The sequence below is a fragment of the Podarcis filfolensis genome, assembly GCF_964270895.1.
Source record: "Podarcis filfolensis genome assembly, chromosome: 1".
In the NCBI taxonomy this organism is placed as follows: domain Eukaryota; kingdom Metazoa; phylum Chordata; class Lepidosauria; order Squamata; family Lacertidae; genus Podarcis; species Podarcis filfolensis.
The window spans coordinates 58384078-58404851 of NC_139604.1; the positions used below are offsets into that span (position 1 = coordinate 58384078).

A 20774-nucleotide genomic window follows, 5' to 3' on the forward strand; every position below is an offset into this window, starting at 1 on the left:
CCAGTTCTTTAAAAATACACACACATGTGTCATGTCACTAGTTTTTCTAATTGTTGTAACCTGCCCTGGGACCGTGAGGTGAAGGGTGGGTGAAAAACCTAATAAAATAACTAAATATCCTGATGTGCAACTGCAAGGAGTATTGTGAGTCACAAGCATGCTATTGTTCATTTAGCACAGATAAAGAAACAGCAATAACTGTAAACCAGAAGTCTCTATCCTGCTAGAATGCTCCCCTGCAAATGCTCATTTTAGGGAAGGGTTTGTGCTTTTTTCCTTCTCCAGTCTCTAACTTCCCCCTCTTTTTTCATTTCTCTTTGCACTGAGAGTACTCTGGGTGAAGCAAGTAATTGTTTCCAATTCTTATTTCTCAGGTTCTGGTGCCTCCCTGTGGCTCTGTTTGCTTCTTCAAAGTGGGAGTTAAAATATAACTTATCTATATTTTCTGCAATGCTTACAACACTGCTCATGGCCTCCACGCATGAGCCATGGAGCAGTCAAGCCATGTTCATCTAAAAAGGTATCATTTGGCAAATATCTGGAGCCGATGATTTCCTAGTCAACAGGTAAATAGCTAAAATAAAAAGTAAATAACAGGAGATATCAAAATAATGGACAAACAAAAATATATTCAGCCTACTTTCATGAAGGTGCTACTCTTTAGTGCCAAGAAAAGCAAGTAACAGTTATTACTCTGGTATACATCACAGCAAGGTCAAGTAATGGAGGACTGGATCTCAACCCTTCGTGGAAGAGAAGCTACTCTACACTTCTATGCTTCTTGAATAGCTTCAAGTACTGCCTTGCCACTGAGAAACATAACCACAGTGATGAAGTTATGGCCTTGCAGCCCACAACTTACCATGGACCCAGCGCGCCACATCAGAAGGGTCACTGTACTCTTCTGCTGCTTCAGCAAGTTTATGGCTGGATGTGCTATTTCTCGGTACTGGCTCTCAAAGACAATGAAGATTGGCCTCCGGGAGAGTTCCAGCAGCCTCCAAAGACCTTCCCTGCAAAACGAGACAATTGGTTAGAGTCCTAAGCAAATCCACAACCAAACTATTGAAAAAGCTTTGAACCCAATCTAGTCACCCAAAATTTTAATTCTAAGCACGACTAGTTTCAGTTCAATGAAAACTTCAGGAACTGGTTTCAGAGGCATTAACACTAAACTGCCGTGCTTCATATCCAGATATATGAGAGAGATTCTGGGTGTTGTGATTGGAGGAGTTTACAGAAATTGGATAAATTCAGAGGCCCTTCTAACCATAGATAGGAGAGCCAGGAACATACTCCCTCCTGCCTTCCTACTCCCTTCTACCTTCCCTCCTACTCTTATAAGTACAACTTATTGGAACACTTGACTGGTTTGACAAGCCATAGTTTACCAGGACAACCAAATAAGCAAACTGTGATTTTAGTGATCCCTCCAAATCAGAATTGCACATACTATTTGCCTGTTTGGTCAACTTGGTAAACTTTCTATTAAACAAGGTGGGCAATAGGAGGGAGTACACACTTGAGTCATTCCTGATCCTCCAAAAATGAAAGGAGGATCAGAGAACTTGTCTCTATTGCTGACTCTCTAATTACCTGAAATTATTGTTGCACCATTCCTGTTCCAGATATGCATTAGAGAGAACCACAATGAGGCGGCGGCACCGGCTGACATTCATAATCAGATCTGCAGAAGGTTCTGAAAGAGAGGAGAAAAACTAAATCTCTTCTGAGAAGGGCCAGAACCAATCCATTGTTGTTTCAGCATTCATCCTTCACCTGTACAAGAAAGAAATACCCTAGCATCCAAATGCATATCCGCTCTGCTCTGCAGAAAGGAGAACCCCTGGGCAATGGAATAAAAACTAACCAGCCTGTTTAGAACTTCCCTGTCCTTCAGACAGCACCATTGGTTTTGGATATGAGTGCCTCTGGTGGAACACTCAGGACATTAAAAAAAATAAATGAAGAGTATACACACCACAAAGAGCACAATACAGATGCTGTTTCCATAGTACTATACAATCAAAAAGGTAATACAACTGCTGAGAAATGCTGTTTTGTGGTGTATTCTTGTTTAACCAGCACTGTCCACTGTGGGCAGCATTATAGAATATGGAGGAGCTGCATTTTGTACACAGCTTGTTAGCATCCCCATGCAAATGAATGCTGCACACTTTTTATAGAAGTTTTATTAAACAAAACAGTTGAAGATAAGAACAAATGGTCTGAAGGCACATGATTACAGTGATATTGCTGAAGCCAGAACAGTGGTGGCCCTGTAAACTGCCTGGATAGGAACTACACTTCATGCTCTTTGGAGGAAGATTAAACAAGCTGTACCCAAAATAAAGAAACAACACATTGGCAAACATATGCAATAACAGCCTGGAAACGTGGAGGCACAGGGAGATGCAGCGGGCCAGCACAAAACAACCACCCATCTCTTTGAAATGCATATCTGCAAGGTCATGCAAGTTAAGCAATGCATCATGCCACAGACTTTGAACAGGTGTAGAAAGCCCACCAGTTGTGCTGAGCATATACTGGGCAAACTGTGAATACATCCTACTTAATATGCAAATGGAACCTAACTGTGGACAACTGGGTGGTTAAGGAGAATACATTTTTCTTCGTACAACAGAGAGCCTGTCTATAAAATATTCAGTTCCTACTTTGCACAGCTTTGCCATTATTGGTGTTTAGAATTAAAGGTATTTTAGGTTGCTTCAGATGCACAAAATAGTGTGCCAAAGGACAAAGTAATTTTTCAGAGCCATACTTTTAAGTAGCAAAGTGCAGCGTTCAACAGGCTTCATTTCAGATACAGTGGTACCTCGGGTTAAGCACTTAATTCGTTCTGGAGGTCCATTCTTAACCTGAAACTGTTCTTAACCTGAATCACCACTTTAGCTAATGGGGCCTCCTGCTGCTGCTGTGCGATTTCTGTTCTCATCCTGAAGCAAAGTTCTTAACCCAAGGTACTATTTCTGGGTTAGCGGAGTCTGTAACCTGAAGCATATGTAACCTGAAGCGTATGTAACCCGAGGTACCACTGTACTGCATTGCAATGTTTGTGGCCCTTTCCTTCACTCTGAAAAAGGATACAGATGTCAAGCTGGGATCATATATGAAATGCACAATGCTGTCCTGAATGTACACACCAGCCTGTATTCTAATATCTCAGTCAGATATAGCACTGCACTATGTTTTACATCTTTCCAATCTACCTTGGAAACAGGGATATGGATTAAGCTGTACTTGAAATGCAGAATGTTCAGGGCAACTTTCAGGGAAAGTTGCATACCAACTTTCATCCTGCTGTCTCAGTGTCTAATAGAAATAGTGTTTCTTGCATTCTCCTCTTGTTTGAAAATGGTTGCAAGAGTTAACCTGATATTCAGCCTTAGTGTGTGTACCAATTTCAATTGGATATTTTAACACTTAATAAAGCTACCATATTAAACATAGGATGCCAAATGGGCAAATTAAACTGAAGGTTTCTCTTCATTTAGCCAACTAATCCATTTCAGGTAAGTTATTTGCAGCCTGAACTCAACAGCAAGTCTGAGTGCCCAGGTACATATTAAATGAGGTGTTGGACAAGGTTCTATACCTGAATTGGGCAGGATGTCTTTATCATCCAGGAAAATCTTGTAGCCATGACGATTCTCCAGCTGTGGCTTCACTATGAAGTTGACAAACTTTCTATCATCCGTTGAGTTAGAATAAGACACATAGGCATCATACAGCTTTCCATCTGTGAAAAAGTACCAAGAGGAGAAATTTATTATAATTTTTTAAAAACAACAACAACAAAACCTGTGCTGACTAGCTATAACACTGAGAGGATAATTCTTGTAGAAGTTCACACTTTGGGTTGAACTGTTATTGAAACTCGAATCTCACAAGGGGAAAGGTGACAGCCAACTCTCCAGCCCAATATTTACCATTGATCTCCACCTCTCCATGACGGTTTCTGTACCAGAGGAGCACATTCAGACGACACTTCACATACATCACAGCCATTAGTAACAGCAGTGCCACAGTGACAAGTGCAGCTAGCACTGCGCCCAAGTGCCCAGCAGTCTCTGCTGTAATAGAAAGACATATTTTAAATAGCATTAAATGAGAAAACAGCCTTACAATTGATAGCATGGTAGAGAAAAGAGGAAGAGAAGAGTTGGGGTCTATGGTTTCAGAATATACCAAATTATAAAGAAAATGAGGGGTTACGTCATTCTTGAACAATTTTTAGTATCTTGATGACTGTTCTGACTATCAGAACGTGCAACCATGATGAGGAAGAGATGAGCAGAAGCTAAAAGACAGATTTATTCTAGCACCACATTGTTAGATCATCCTCCAAATTTTGCAAGTATCTCCATTCACAAGATGCACATGCAGAAGTAAATCAAAGGTTTTCAGAGTAAAGATGTGCATGAACTAAATTATTCACATTCTCCAGTGCCAATTCAATTTCTTCCTGCAAGCGCGCGGGCATGTTCATTTAGACTTTTTGTAAAACACTCTGGAATATACTGTTAACTGAGTCATTTGCTGAATGTTGCTTTAAAATACACTGAGGCTCTAATCTCAGAATTGCTCCATCAGCCTATGGAAACTTCCAGATGGAGGAATTTTAAAGTGTTCAAGCATGCCAAAACAGCTGAGTTGCTTGGGGGCAGCCTAACAGTACGTTTGTTTTGGTGTGCAGAACCATTTGAGGCTGTGACTGATTGAAAACCTCAGAAAAGTTTCTATTGTCTGCTGGTGCCATCATGTGGCAATTTTCTGCCATCAGATTCACTGATGACGCCATCATAAAATTGCTCTTGTAAACTGAGCCCCTAAAGCCAGCATGGAGCAATACTGAGGGCACTAAAGGCTGTCTTTATATTAAACTCCTCTAGAGACATGGTAAGTCTGGTTCAAAGCCCTTTTTAGCAACCCTACTACCAGTTAGAGCAAAAACATCTTCTAAAGTCTAAGAAGAGGATCAGGCAGGCTCAGCCGAGATTCTTGAATTCCAAGTTAAACAGGAGAAACTTATTCAAAAGAAAAGGAAGGCATCTAGATACAGCATAAAAGCAAATACTCTTATCATCCCAGCTAGACTTCAGTCTATCAGATGGCCATGCATGGGCTAAAGTAAATTACTCTATTTTTTAAATGAGAACAGTTAGTTTCTATATAGAAAATTAAGTCTTGCTTCTTCCTTAAAGAAGGAAAGCCAAGCTGAGATACCCAGTTCATAAATTCTCAGAGGGTCATACAATACTTCAGAATTTTGAAGCCATCTTAGTTCAAAACTATGTTTCTTCCCCCCCATAACACATTTGCCTTTGCACACATGCCAAGAGTGATCTGAACAGTGGCACTACAAAGTGAAAAATGTGGACTGAATTATAAACTGAATGTATAGTGAAGCTGTCACACCTCTATAAACTCACTGTGGGTCAAACTCTGACCAGATTCCATGCTACCCACATCCTCAATAGACCATACTGAATCCTGTACATTGGACCTAAGGATGTAGTTTCTTACACACACACACACTGTTCCATTCCAAGACACACACATAATGTGTGAAATGGCCCTTAGCATCTTACATACAACAATGGAGAAATGAAATGATGATGCTGAGCCATGGATCATTTCCAGACTGTAATTAGAAAATGTAATCCAAAACACTTAGGCTACTTGAGTCTCAAGAGGAGGCAGACAGAATATAAATCACATTCAATTCCTCAGCTGCTGCACAATCTCAGATTTATCTAGTTCTGCCATTTTAATGACAAATGTACAAAGCAAATGCAAGCTCAGTTATCACACTTGCCCCTTCAGATAAGAAGCCCTTCTAAAGATAATTAAATTAAAAAGAGTTTAAAGTATTGCATTCATGTTTATTTGTCATCTTGTTAACCAAAGTGCAGAACTGCTCTGGGGTGGGGTCAAAGATTTGTGTGTGTGTGTGTGTGTGTGTGTGTGTGTGTGTGTGACACTTCAAAGGCATCAGCCAATCAATGCTGTACACAGCCATATTCTTATCTGTTGGTTTTCAGAGGTCACTTCTGAAAGGGAAATTTACATTTGGATTGAATGCCATAAGTGTGTTTTCAGAGTAGTCTGTCAACTCTTAAAAAAAAAAGTATCTCCAACTCTCATTTCAGAAATACTCATGGGAATTCTACTATGGAATACAGTTAGTGAGTAGCAGAATTTTTTTGAACTTAATAAAGATAACAACCTTCAAATAGAGTACCGGCCCACACCCAAATGCACATGGTATGAAGTACAAAGAAATGCTACCTGATTTTTGCAGTGTGAAAACTGCTGTACTGTTTCTAACCCAGCAGGCAAATGCTCCATAATTTTCATCTGTTGTTACATTCATATCCAAAGTGCTGGAGATGAATATCTCTGATTTATTGTCATTGAACCTGGGGTGCAAATAGAAGATGATTTACGTTAGCACTGATTGAAAACAAACACTAGGAAATTTCAGTCAGAACCGGACAGGAAGGAAACTCAGAGGGCTCCACCCTATCAATCTCGGATTATACCAAACATTAAATTTGGACAAGGAATGAACTGTGAGTTGGTAACAAGAGTGTCCATTTGAGTATCTATGATCTGGAAATACTGTCACTATTTTATCACGTTGGCCTTTGAAAACCTTTTCTTCCACAAAAACTAGTAGACATTTGGGGGGGGGCGCTAGGGGCGCATTGGAAGATGGCCGACAATAACATCTCTCCGTCTCACACGAGGTAATTAAGAGGCTGATATGGGAGTATGCAGCCTCCCTTGTTACCCCAAGGGAACGGGGAACACTGCCTCGCCTGCGGTTGCCATAAATCACCCCCGGATTCAAAAGAAGGGGGTGAGGGCACTAGGCGCACAGCCCTCGTGTGGGACGGCTCTCCCGGACGCTGTCTCTGATTGCGCGGCCTGGTTGCAGGAGCTCATAATAAACAATTAGAGAGAAGCAAATGCACATATTTTGAGTGAAGATCGGGAGTAAAAACTGCTAACTGAAGTTACCTCTGTGAAGTGGAGCAACGGGCTGGATTTAACAATATATCAAGAAGAAGATACATCAAAGGGTCGGTATGTCGGAACGGGACTGAAAGGGGGGGGACTTTTCTTTTTTTATCTTATGTGAGTACCTAATAACCCCCCCCCAAGAAGAATCGTTGCAATTACTGATTACAAGCAGGATGATTAAGAACTGTGTGGAAATAAATTACTAATCAAAGGCATGGTTTGTGGAATGTCTGGAAAGGAATGAAAGGTCTTTGTGACACAGTTATAAAAAGAGACTTGTTAGGGCAGGCCTGGCTACAGGATTTATGATCGAGGGGGAGGAGACCATGGCTTGTTATTATATCGGACTGTGAGTTTGACCTGGCAGAACCCCCTAAGAGACTGACAGGCATGTGAGGATTAATGGACAGACTTTAAGAATGTTTTGTACGGAAGTGCGGAAATAGTGTCTGTCTGTTTGAATATGGCTCTTGGAGGAATGAAAATCCACACAGGATATAACAACGTTTGTTTTCAACCCGCTTGTGGAGACTATCAGAGGTCACAAAGAAAGGAATATATGACAACAACAAGAAGATGAGGAAAATAATAAAGAGAAGATTGAACAGAACTGTGAATACTGTTTGGACAGAACTGTGAACATTAAAGCAGCAGCAAGAGAGATGTTTGGATCCCTTTCAGAGCTCAAAGCATGGGTACCCCCAACAAAAATTTAAAAATTTGGCTGTGTAATTTGGAATTAATGTGATTTGATTGGTTTGTTAATAAAAATTATATTTAAAAAAAAACTAGTAGAAATTTGGGGACTTTCAAAATCATCTTTTTCCTTGTTCTTTTAAAGCAATGGATTAATTGTGGTTGCTTAGTTGTTGTATGGGATCCCATTGTCTTACATAAAAGTACTTATTTTGTGGAACTATAGTAGCAATGTCCTACTGCTTAAAGTGCATTTTTTTCTTACTAGTGAAATGTCAATTTTTCTTCTCCCAGCTACAGCCTCCATGCCATTATTGAGTGATGCACAAAATATTACATGAGTTCACAGTAACCTAGTAGAACATATCTATGACCCCACTGATAACGTACAACACAACACAAGTCCCCTGCAGTGGGAACACTAAAATAAAGGGGGTGTTCATGAAACCAGATTTGGTCTGAAGCCACAAACATCTGAAAGGGTCTTCTTCCTCTCCCTCTCCCTCTGCCTCCCCATTGAAGACTGATACATAGAGCATTCTCTTAAACTCTTCTCCAGGGCTTAAGTGTACAATTTTCTTTTAAACAGAAACACAATCTCCCACTCTCACTCAATCTCACCCTACTACAGCAAAGATATTTCCTCCCATTGAAGTATATATATTACACTACTGCCCCTATTCCACAAACCTATAAGGCTAATAGTATACATAAGCCCTTAAAGATCCACCATTATCTTCAGAGTCTGGGAGACACTATTTTAATTTGTTTCTAGTTTATACAGCCAATTTAGCTTTATTTTCCATTATACATAAAAGCCTTCTTACCAATGAGTAGAAGCAGCATAGGTCTCGTTGTCTAGCAACTGGTCATCTTTCATCCAGTGGAGGCCAAAATCACAGCTTTTCGTGTAGGGCAGCTGCACAGTGCAGTTCAGTGTAAACTGGCTTCCCAAATCACGTTGCAAAGTCAGATTGCTGGAGGGGTAAAGGAAACGAGGAAGGACACTGCAAATATCTGTTGGGGAAACAAAAACAGTACACCGTAAGAGAGCTTTTCAATGAGAGCACTGAACTTCCAGACTGCATACTGCAAATCTTATACTGGCTATTTAGGTCTGGCTAACATAACAAAGAAAGTCAAGCTACTCTTGTCCCTGTGACCCTGCACCTAAGCACAATCTCCCTTGCACAGTGGGTTCACTGATGATTCCTGCCTCCATTCACCATGTTTAGGAAATGTAACTAGACAAATTGCTGTGTATAACCTCTCTTTCAAGGCTGGTTCTGCAGTTCTGATTTGACTTGAGAAAACAATGAGAAATTCAGTAAGGACTATAGTAGGAAAGACAGAATATTCAGGTTATCTGGAAAGCATGTCATGTCCCATAATAGAGAAATGCCCAGGATAAAGGGGTATGCACATCACAGAAGTGCTGAATATGAGATATGGTATTAATTATTAACTTTTGAAGTCCTAGTGCCAGTACTTTAATTATTCTCACTGCCTGTTCAGAGTCCAGCACAGTGCTGTTCTTCCCCCTCTATCTTTCATACTGTCAACTCATTCATCCATGCTAAATATTTTCAGCATATGTGACACATTTTCAGCATATGTGAGCGTGTGTTTTTTTAATGAAGAACTTTCTGAATCCTATTGTGGAAAATAGGGAGTTTAAGGTGCAAATGTCACATTGCATTAAAAACTAGAATATGTCACAGGTACTTATCCCCAATTTTCCATTCCCTTACATTCCCTTAAATTCTGAAAAGGAGAACTAGGCCATCATGGCCATCATTTTTTAAAATGTAAAGGCTCTCCCTTCTGTAGGTACTGCTGTGTGTATTGGACTCATTTCCAAACTTTACCTTTATTTAAAAGGGAGAACAATACAAAAAATATTGTTTTTAGTGCCCATATCCAGTCCTTAGCCAATTCAGGAGAACTTCCTGAGAAACCAGCAACTACCATCCTTATCTTAATGAATAAAAAAAAATTGAAATCCTATACAAATCTTCTCAGAAATAAGACCTACAGTGCCTAGCAAGCCTGACTTCCAGGTCTCAGGATGTGTGTGCAGGATTTCAGCTCAAATGATGTATGATCTCCCTCTGACCATCTTTAGCTAATTTATGTTTCTAATAGCATAATGAAGTGTTCCAAAATGGTGATCCATCCTAGTTTAAGTGCACTATAAAAGATTAAGCAGAGACAAAAACACACTTATCTGTCCCAACAAGTCTGCTAATTTTTTAAATCTCAGCATATATATTTTTTTAAACCTGTCTTTTCCCATTTCAACTCTGACAATACAACTAGCAAATAGGGGACGGAGTGAGCTTATCTTGGTAGCTTCAGGTACCTCTCACCACATTTTAGGTACTATCACTTGTTATCACAGCTTTAGAAACATTAAGTCTTTTCTCTCTCTCCTAAATTGTCTCTCTACCACAGTGAAGCCTTCGTCAGGTTTATCTGTTTACACAGTTCTATCAGCCAGTAAAGTGAGATGAGCGCCGAAACCCCTGAGTCGTCCGTGACAGTCAGGGGTCCCTTTACCTTTATATGTCATCTTAAATATAACATAAAATGCAGAGAGGGCTCAGAAAGAGCTACGTGTCTGCCATTTTCTCCCAGGCAAAAGGAAGCCCTCTTCAGCAACAGCCACACATACAGTCACAGACATCAGCCCGCCAACTTCTGGTTGACAATGCATAATTTGGATCATAGCACTTGATAAATTGGCTCACATCCCCAGGGCTTATCTAGTGCCATAACTTATTTGAGTATGATCAGTACCTTATGTTTAGGTGAAAGGGGACAAAATCATGCCCTACATAGTTAGATACTTCACAGCTGCTCTGTGTCTAATGAGCAACATAGGAGCCAGACTTAGGCAGACAAGTGGCCCATCTTGAAACAGTGGCAGTCCTGCTTCTCCTGGGATGGGCCCAAGAGGAGACATCAGTGTTAGGTTTGGGATCCAAAGGCATGTTTGTGAATTCCCACTTCTTTCACTCACCTGCCATGACCAGCCGGACAGTGAAGGAGCTGTTTCTCTGATCGTTCAAGTAGAGCGTGCAGGTATAGTTGCCTGCATCGCTGGCATTGGCGTGCTCAAAGGTGAGGTATGTTGTTGTGTTCTGCAGTGTGCTGTGCAGGTGGCTTAACGCAGTGAAGTTAAGCAGATGACAGTTTTTGCTCCACTGGATGCTAAAGTTTGAGGTAGACTGAAGAAGCTGGAGGCTCTGGTTATCCAAAGGGCAGAACAAATGATTAACCTGTTCTTGCTGGGTCCAAATGGTGTGATCATAGAAGTGATCTGGGTCCACACACGATAAATTAGATGAAACCGTCAGCGAAAAGAATTCTAAATAAAGCAAAGCAGTTAAATTGCAACTACTTCTGTGATGCCTAATCCAACCTACATTTCTACAGCAAGCACAGAATATGCAACTCCAACAGCAACCAAGTCATTCATGCCCAACCAGGTCATAGACACTGCCCCCCTGGCTGAACTTACTTTTAATATGCATACCATGTGATGGCTCCTGAAAGACTGTTTACAGTGAATTTACTATAGAGAAGAGAGATAAATATTTATCATCCTGATAACAAGATCAGCTAACTATGTGATTCTAACTAGAACTCTATCTATGCCATAGATTCCTTATTTATAATGAACAGAGAACAAATTGATAATAAGGTAACTAACACAATGATCACATTCTACAACCCTCCTCATAACACACACACCACACAAAAAATGCTAGGAGAGGCAATGCACTGAAGCAAGCACTATAGAAAAAGAAAAGAACAGGGGGGAAACCTAGCCAACCAAATACTGCTAATGTATAAAAAAAGCATTGGTGATATTCACTGGTCATTTGCACACCTGGAAACTTTTTTAAAAAAGATACTATAATTATAATAAGTGCTTCAGAGCTACAAATTCAAAGGAAAAGCAATCAACCTTCAAAAAAACCTGTACAACACAGTACATTTTGCTGAGCAAAAAGTTGCATGTCTGTATACTTGTTAGTATTTGATATGAACTGGAACTGGAACAATGAAGTATATGAAATGGATGCACTTGTTTGTCCATGACAGTGAACCTCCACCTTATTTGATACCACTGAGAAATAGATAGAGGTTCTGTATCTTTTCCAGTGCTCAGACATATCCAGTTTAGCTGCTATAAACAAAAGTTGATAAGTCTTTGTAAGAATAATAATCATTTTCAGAAATGTCCAGAAGTACAAAACATAAATCATGTCATCATTTATGACTGATCAATACTATTTTGGTGTGGGGTGACTTCCAAGTATAATTCATTTTGCACACATGACCATCACATATGATAGTTAAATGACCTAAGTACCATCTATGTACCAGTTCTAACATAGTCTCCCTCATGTTAGCACAAATTTAAATTTAAATGGGAATTTATTCCACATTGTGCTCTACTTGCCAAGTGATGTAGCACATGGAACATAATTTTCTCATGCAGTTCTCAATTAAGAGTAACTTATGTATTTGAGACCTTTTTGTGTGTTGTTTGTATGCTATAAGCAACCAGAGATTCAAACCCAACTTCAAGGGCTCTGGTTGCCTGTTGATGGACTATCCTGGAGGCACCCAATGGTTCTTGACTACCACTGCTGGTGTAACAGTAGGCATAAATATGCAACTATAGGGAACAGGTGGCGCTGTGGTCTAAACCACTGGAGCCCCTTGGGCTTGCCAATCGGAAGCTCAGCGGTTTGAGTCCACGCGATGGGGTGAGCTCCCATTGCTCTGTTCCAGCTCCTGACAACCTAGCAGTTCGGAAGTATACCAGTGCAAGTAGACAATTAGGTACTGCTGTGGCAGGAAGGTAAATGGCGGTTCCCTGTGCTATGGCACTCGTCACGGTGTCCCATTGTGCCAGAAGCGGTTTAGTCATGCTGGTCTCATGATCTGAAAAGCTGTCTGTGGACAAACGCCGGTTCCCTAGGCCTGAAGCAAGATGAGCGCCGCACCCCAAAGTTGCCTTTGACTGAACTTAACCATCCAGGGGTCCTTAACCTTTACCTTACCTAAATATGCAACTCTACTAAAGTTAATGCCACTGCTGGCAGAACGTCAAGTGAGAACTCATATTCAAGTGAGCACTTCCATTATCAAAGGTTTTCACTGTTGGTGGGACAGCAGTCCTATATATACAATGAATTGTTCACTATTATGATGTTCTGGCAGAAATGGCAATAACTTTAGTAGATGCAAACACAGTTGTTAAAGTGTCACTGACTACTGTGATGCTTTGTCCTGAAAACACTCCAAATAAGCATTACTGCATTATCATCATTGTTGCAGCTGTTGTTAAAGTTATGTGAATGAAATTTACCAGGTGGAAACTGAATGGCTTCTTATATGAATGGCTTCTTTTTCTGCTAACACAAAAGTTACATAGGATTGCAGTTCTATACCTTACAACGGAGTAAAGCCCATTGCTCAGCATCTGAATACATGTAGCCTAATCCTTCACATCTTTTATTGCTCGTCTGTTCTATCATGACCATAATTATTCTACAAAGAACTGCCAAAGTAGTACTGCCACAGAATTTCATTTAATTATTTCGTCCTTCTATCCATAAACTATGAATAAAACAACAACACCCTACTGTGACTGGGCTGGGTCCCTTCAAGTATGCATAATATGTTGCCTTTGTCTGCTAGACAAACATTCCCATACCCGATCAGGGAGAAACTGAAGAAAGAAATGCTGCTCTTTTTGCTTACACACAGGAGCTGTTAAGCACACACCCAACCATCAGATAGTGGGAGGGAGTAAACGGCAGGTATGGATGCCAGCATTAAGATGCAACCAAAGGCTTATCTCAGAGGGTGCCAATTCTCATAGGGTCCTTTCACAAATATTTCACATACTGAATGCTGATTTATAAATGGATTTTGTCACAACAGGATACACTTACCATGCAGCTTAATTCAGGGCCGTTTCCACTATCATCCCTCATGCTTTTTGCACAGGTAGTGCTTTTGGTACAAGAATATCACATTTTCTGAGAAGTTACTCAAGCCAGTGCACTGTTGTACTGGTCAAATACAGCATATTTCTGACTCCTGGTCAACAAAAGAGGTTTAAAGACTGTCTCGAGGTAAATCTAAAAAAAAGTAGTATAAACACTGACAACTGGGAAACACTGGCCTGTGAGCACTCCAGTTGGAGAACAGCCTTTACCAAAGGTGTCTTGGGCTTTGAAGACACTCAAACTCAGGACACAAGGGAGAAACGTGCTAAGAGGAAGGTATGCTTGGCAAATCCACACCGTGATCAACTCCCACCTGGAAACCAGTGTCCCCACTGTGGAATCCAGAATTGGCCTCGACAGTCACTTAACGGACTCATTGTTAAAACCGTGTTTATGGAAGACGATCTTACTCAGCTACGAGTGATCGCCAAAGATTTCTGACTCCACAATGTATTTATAAATGCAAAAGAGATTGAATCATTTGTGTCAGGGGCACTTTGTGGCTGCAGTTTGCTGCACAGTATCTCCTTCCTGCGTCAGCTCATGGTCTTATGCTACATTATTTTTCAAGCAATGTTTGTGTGTTCCCTTCACTCAAACATCCTACAATCTTCATTGTGTTTGCAGGAAGTCTAGAGGAAATGGATGGAATTCACTGGGACTGGAGAGCAAGAATTGGTTTGGAAGTAAGACAACTTACTCATTCCATTTTGACCTCTGGTAAACAGGTTTCTGTATTGACTAAAAAACCTGCCAAACATGTTTGACCAGCAAAACAGAAGAAGCACACACATAAGGAAAGCTAATTTCAACTCTCTTCAAAAATTATTATCGTTTCCAGTTTAAATTATCTGAAGTCTCTTTTTTACTTCTGTTTCATTCAGAGGGCAGAGCAGGAGGAGCAGCTCATGCTGGGGCCTGTATGGTATTCTGCTTTCACTCATTCCTTGCTGAGAGGTCAGCCCTTTATTCTTACTCCTGTTACTACTGCCACTACTACTACCACTAGTCAGATCTTAGTCCTGGCATGCTTGGCCTGTGAGAAGGGATCTGTTCTAGAGAAATGTATACTCCAGTCCTCACTACACCATGAAAGCATCCATTTCACACTGTGTGCTCAAAATGCACATATACAGTGGTACCTCTGGATACGTACTTAATTCGTTCCGGAGGTCCATTCTTGACCTGAAACTGTTCTTAACCTGAAGCACCACTTTAGCTAATGGGGCCTCCCGCTGCTGCCGTGCTACCGGAGCAAAATTTCTGTTCTCATCCTGAAGCAAAGTTCTTAACCCGAGGTACTATTTCTGGGTTAGTGGAGGCTGTAACCTAAAGCGTATGTAACCCGAGGTACCACTGTATTCCTTTAAATTGAGACTACCTGTCCAAACATATACATGTATAATAGAGCATTGTATGTTCTGCATCCCAAGCCTGGGATATTAGACTTAAAAATACAAAGGCAGTTCCTTCTATCTTCTAGTATGCAACTATGAGATTAAAAACCTGTCCCTTTTATTTTGTAAATGATTCTCAGATATCAATTTGGTATATCAGACAATGTGCAGGAAGCAAGATTCCATTATTCATACTGCTATTATGGTCCCAAAGTATATCAAAGATCATGACCACTATCCACTACACACATAAGCTCTTGTGCCCCATTTTAAAAAGACTTCAGCACACCTAACAGGTAGGGGCCCTTAAACCCATATTTATTCCTCTGCTCTTATATTTTGCCTATTTCAGCCAATACACAGATTTCCATTTCTTTTTTGGCATTTAGTATTCCTTGTATTTTGCACAAATCAATATTGACTACATAATTCTACATTTCAAAACAAAATGTAATTGTTTCATCCCTTTCATATGTTTAAATATAGCACTCCTTCAACACCAACCATCCCAAATCCTGGGATCAGTCCAAAGTATTGTACACTTTAGGCAGCAGTAGAGAATAGAACAATAGAGTTGGAAGACAGCACAAGAACACTCTACTCCAGGGGTAGGCAAACTAAGGCCCGGGGGCCAGATCCGGCCCAATCACCTTCTAAATCCAGCCTGCGGACGGTCTGGGAATCAGCGTGTTTTTACATGAGTAGAATGTGTCCTTTTATTTAAAATGCATCTCTGGATTATTTGTGGGGCATAGGAATTCGTTCTTCCCCCCCCAAAAAAATATATAGTCCGGCCCCCCACAAGGTCTGAGGGATAGTGGACCGGCCCCCTGCTGAAAAAGTTTGCTGACTCCTGACTCTAACCCACTGCAATGCAGGAATCTTTTTGCCCAGTGTGGGGCTTGAATCTATGACACTGAGATTAAAGAGTCTTCTGCTCTATCGACTATCTCCTCACATTTCTGATGAGTTAAAGGGCTTAATCAGATAATCAATACCCTACTCCACTGTAGTAGATATATTTCATTTAAAGGGTAAGGAAACTCATCTGCTAGAACTGTAGTAATCTGGCACCTCACTTTTATGCATCTTATTACTTGGAAGCAAATCCTACCAATTTTGAAGCATACCTCCAAGAAACTGTGCTTAGGATCCAAGCCACAGGCAGCTAACTAAACAAATAATGATAGGGAGAGCCTCTGCATTTTGCAGGGGCAACCCTATCATTACAGAATGAGGCAATTGTCTCAGGTGGTAACAACGCCACCCTGGATGTTCCCCCTAAGTCTCCGGGCTATTTCTACCCTCCTGTGCCAGTAAGCCTGCTTGTTGCTGGCCTAGTATGGCTATATGTCTCACCTAGTCACTTTCTTTCAACACGTCACAGTACAAGAAAGCCCCAGACTGAAGAAGTATGCATTGCAAAGAAGCAACCAGAATAAGCCACACAGTCCAGAAACTTTAGCACATGCTCATGCAACATACGCTGCTGCATAGCAGCATCTATCCATTTTGGCAAGTACCCAATTAGGGCGAGGAGTAGCGAAGTGTTGAAAGACAGAAATCTATGTGCCATATGGCCTGTCCTGGGCATGCTGATGACTTCAGGTGTGGTGAAGGATGCTGTCTCGTTGCCAGAGTCAGCTTCTGTACATGGAAGGGGAGTAGGGAAGTCATCCTTTTCCTCTCAGGCAGCAAAATGCCTAAGGGCAGTTATACCAACCCTAAACATCACCTATTTCGTTAACAAATATGGCAGGCTTCAACTTACAAACAACGAAGCATGCATTCCTGCAAGATGGTAAACTGGTTTCACATCATCATAAAAAGAGTCTGAAAGGGAGAATCAATTATCTCTTTCATTATGTAATTGCCACAATAAACTTAAAACCAGTAACTGCTGTGCAAAATGCTTCCCTGTAAAACTGCACAGAATAATGTGGTTAAAACAAAACTAAGGTACAGTGTAAATGGCCTCAAATAATTTTCATTTGTGGTCACAAACCTAGGATTGGTTCAGACATAATGCCCAAGCATGGGTTGGCAGCATACGTATGAGCCACACAGATCCATTTTCTTCCTCCTTTATTTTAAACAAACCACAATTTGGCATTTTGTCCAAACCAGGCTTGCACTGGAGTACACATTCAGTCCTGTTTCTGTAAGTGAATGTCAGCGTGGCTATCCCTTTGCAAAGGCTAACACAAATATAGCACTAAATGAAAACAAAACTGTGTAAATGTGTCTGTAAATGGTCTGGGAGGCACTCAAGGGTTCTCCCAGTATACAGAGAAGACACAAAGAAATGTCACAACAAACAGCATACTTTGAAGATACTGACACCTATTACTGGCTGAGCAAACTAGCTCCCAAGCTCACTCTCTCACTCCCCCCACCATGACACACACACTTTCTAGCCAGTTTGCTTCTTTGCAAGGTGTGGTCCATTTATACAAAAGCATTATCAATAAAAGCAGATTAGGTTGGTCTGTGGCAACAGCAATAACTGAAAAGGCACCTCTATGTAAAACTCAAAGTTTATGGCTTATTTATTGGTCCTACAGACAGGTATGTTATCGTATTGACTTTGCCAGTGCTTTTCCCAGGATCACAGCAGGCACACACAAACCCATATAACTGGGAGGGGCAGAGAAAGATAAGGATTATCTCAATTTCTAACCAACTTATAGCTTTAAGACTCCTTCTATGAGACAGAAAATTAAAATAGCCATTGTTTTAAGAGGTAAGACCAAGGCAATATTGTATCTTTTATCCTCTTGGGCAACATGTATAAAGATTTCTGCACTACTCATCATGGCTACTCAGAGGGAATTTAAGAGACAAATCATATTTCAGAAGAAGAAAAATGCCTCTAAGAAACATCAAAATGTTGCACCCCACATCATCTTATGTTGCTGTTCCAATTAGGCAAGCATAAATTGCCTAAGGGTGCCTCCAGACAGTCACTATTTTGCAAGTGGGATTCAAGAGCACATCAGAAACTTAGGTCTGAGCCGTTAAATTGGATTGAAAGGCTCTGTTGCACTAGCTCAACAAATCCACTTTAAAAAAGAATCAGGCTTTCTGCGGTTTGGAAAGTCATGGGGAAACACACTGGAAGTATGGGATAAATGAATGAATAACAGAAGGGGGTATTATTATTATTATTATGCTGTGTATTTTGTGTTTTTATGTTGTAAGCTGGCCTATTGTCTTTGAATGAAGAGTAGTATATAAATTTTAAAAATAATAGTAAACTAGGTCTGTTGGCAGACTGTGTTACAAAGATGTCTGCAAGTGTGATATGAAGGCTGGCAACATTAACCCCACCATGTGGGAACCCTTCGCAGGCAATCACAGTGTCTGGAGACAGTCAATCAGTAACGAGAGGAATGACCACTGGTATGAGCAAAGAGAGAAGAAACACCATGGTGTAACTTTAGCAGCAAAACCAGATGCCTTCTTCTGCTCCACCTGCAAGAAAACATACGTCTCCTGTATATGTCTCTGGAACCACTGTAACTCTCCAACAGCTTGACTTCACTCCAAAAGGCACACTCGTCTATTGTCTCCCAAGAAAGACGGATACCAACACAACCCTATTCAAGCATACGACTTAAGAGATGCAGGTTGTGTCCCCATTGTCAATCGATGGAAATGGAAATGTTAGCATCCTTACATTTGTAGTAGGGTGTGTTATGAAAGAGTACTTCATCTCTGTACTAACAAAGCTATTTTACCAATACATAGGGATAGCAAGTTAAATCTAGAAGGAGTACAGTAGAGTTTCTTCATCGTGCACTGCCTGATCATTTTGTGAGCCACATCAAAAATAAATCATAAGGAAGTAAAAATCTTGTATGCAGATATCTGTGACACTCCAGAGATAAATCTGCTCACTTCCTAGAACGACAGTTCAACTATTTATTTATATGGTCATTTGAAAGCACTAATTATGGGAATAAATGTGTCAGTTCCATGTATGGCTAACCTAGTGTTTCATTGCCCCACCACATACTAAATTTAACCCCATAGTATCCAGCTGTGGCACAAACATCACAGTGGCAAAGGCAGAATGAGTCTATGGCACTTCTGGACTAGAAGCTGAGGATTTATAGGCCCGACTAAGGCAAAATCTGGTTGGATGGTGTTCTTGAAGCTACCAGCATGAGTTTGATCAAACTGCGGGAGGCAGTGGAAGACAGAAGTGCCTGGCGTGCTCTGGTCCATGGAGTCACGAAGAGTCGGACACGACTAAACGACTAAACAACAACGACAAGGCAAAATCAAATGTATATTCTTGCCTGTCTCTTCAGCACTGCAATGACACCTACTCCTGAGATTAGAAGACTAGAGCGAAAGCCACTAGTAGCCTAACACACACAGGTTTGCACAGGTACTGTAATGCAATATAGAGTAGCACACTCACATATTTTGAAGATCCCTACAAGTTGGCCACTACTAATTAATTTCTTTTTTAAAAACTGTATTCCACTTCCTTCTACATATGTCCAAGGCAGCCAACAGTAATGCAAATGAAAAACAGAAAACAAATAAACACCATATAGCTGGTCAGCAAATAAACTTAGGATTTGATCAGCCAATAGGATGACTATGTTGCTGTACTAAGCCACCCCTTAGAATGCAACTGACTAGGCAGCATCCTGTGTTCCCAGAGAAGAATAGCCCATTTTTTTCTCCCAAGTTCCTGTATGCTTTGCCACTGGCTGCAGGGTCAGCATGGGCAGAGGCCAGAGTAAGACTGGATTGTATAGGTCAGAAGAACAGTGGATGCACTTTTCATTCTCTCCTAAAGCTCCATGCACCCCTACAGCAAATGTTAAGCAGAAGGCAAAGAGAATGATGGATAGACAAATGTTGACTACTGAAAAGCCCTCACAGGACAGAAGCCAGCCATATCAAGCATCAGTGAGCTAATGTGAAGCCTACAGGAACCTGGCAATGTGTGTCATGGGAGAATGGAATTCAATGAGGCCTCAAGAACAAATGGAAAACATAGGACACCCCTATGATCAGATAGCAATACAAACGCACGCACACAAATCTCACTGACCAAAAAACAACAATGGAAAACTAATCTCAAATTGGGAAGCAAGGCCTAGGAAAGGCCACTGTGCCAAACAGAAACAACAATGGAAATAGGCCTGCCATGTAAGAAGCTTCAAATCTTCTCTCAAATTACTCATATTGTCTCATAAATAAAGTGTGTCTCTTCCAAAAAGAGATATCCAAACACAGAAGAGCGATTAGTGGTTGAAGCACAAGTGACTGCAAAGGCAGAAGGCCTGATCAGGTCAAGCAAGAAGGGCACAGAGAAGAAAAAAGAGTGGGTCAGACTGCCTTAATTGCTAAGCACCACAAACCTACATATATTCATAAAAGACACAGACCAACACCAGGAAAACTTTTTCTTTTCGTCTCACCTTGTAAAGCTGCTGTCCTTTCCTGCTCACTCCTTGTGGCAAGGCAGAAAGCCAAGAGCACAGATGGCACAGGCAGAAGAGAGAGCAATTTCACAGTCATTTTAGCTTATTCACAAGCAGCATCCTACAAAATGGAAAAGCACAGGGGAAATAAT

General features: G+C 40.8%; 1 protein-coding gene across 7 annotated transcripts in view; it reads right to left on the bottom strand.

The window, feature by feature from the left end:
- The window catches only part of SIGIRR (single Ig and TIR domain containing), a 37500-nt gene that overhangs the window by 8817 nt on the left and 7909 nt on the right, over nt 1–20774 (bottom strand). For 5 of the 7 annotated variants that reach the window (XM_083607024.1, XM_083607020.1, XM_083607021.1 and 2 more), the window contains 8 exons: nt 20620–20743; nt 10769–11116; nt 8574–8763; nt 6313–6443; nt 3951–4094; nt 3617–3760; nt 1597–1699; nt 863–1013 (listed from right to left, as the gene is read on the bottom strand). In XM_083607024.1, the coding sequence (XP_083463150.1) occupies nt 863–1013; nt 1597–1699; nt 3617–3760; nt 3951–4094; nt 6313–6443; nt 8574–8763; nt 10769–11116; nt 20620–20719 (1311 nt within the window). In that variant the 5' untranslated portion in view covers nt 20720–20743. The remainder of the gene's footprint in view (nt 1–862; nt 1014–1596; nt 1700–3616; nt 3761–3950; nt 4095–6312; nt 6444–8573; nt 8764–10768; nt 11117–20619; nt 20744–20774) is intronic. The other 2 variants (XM_083607025.1, XM_083607026.1) reach the window with 2 other exon arrangements.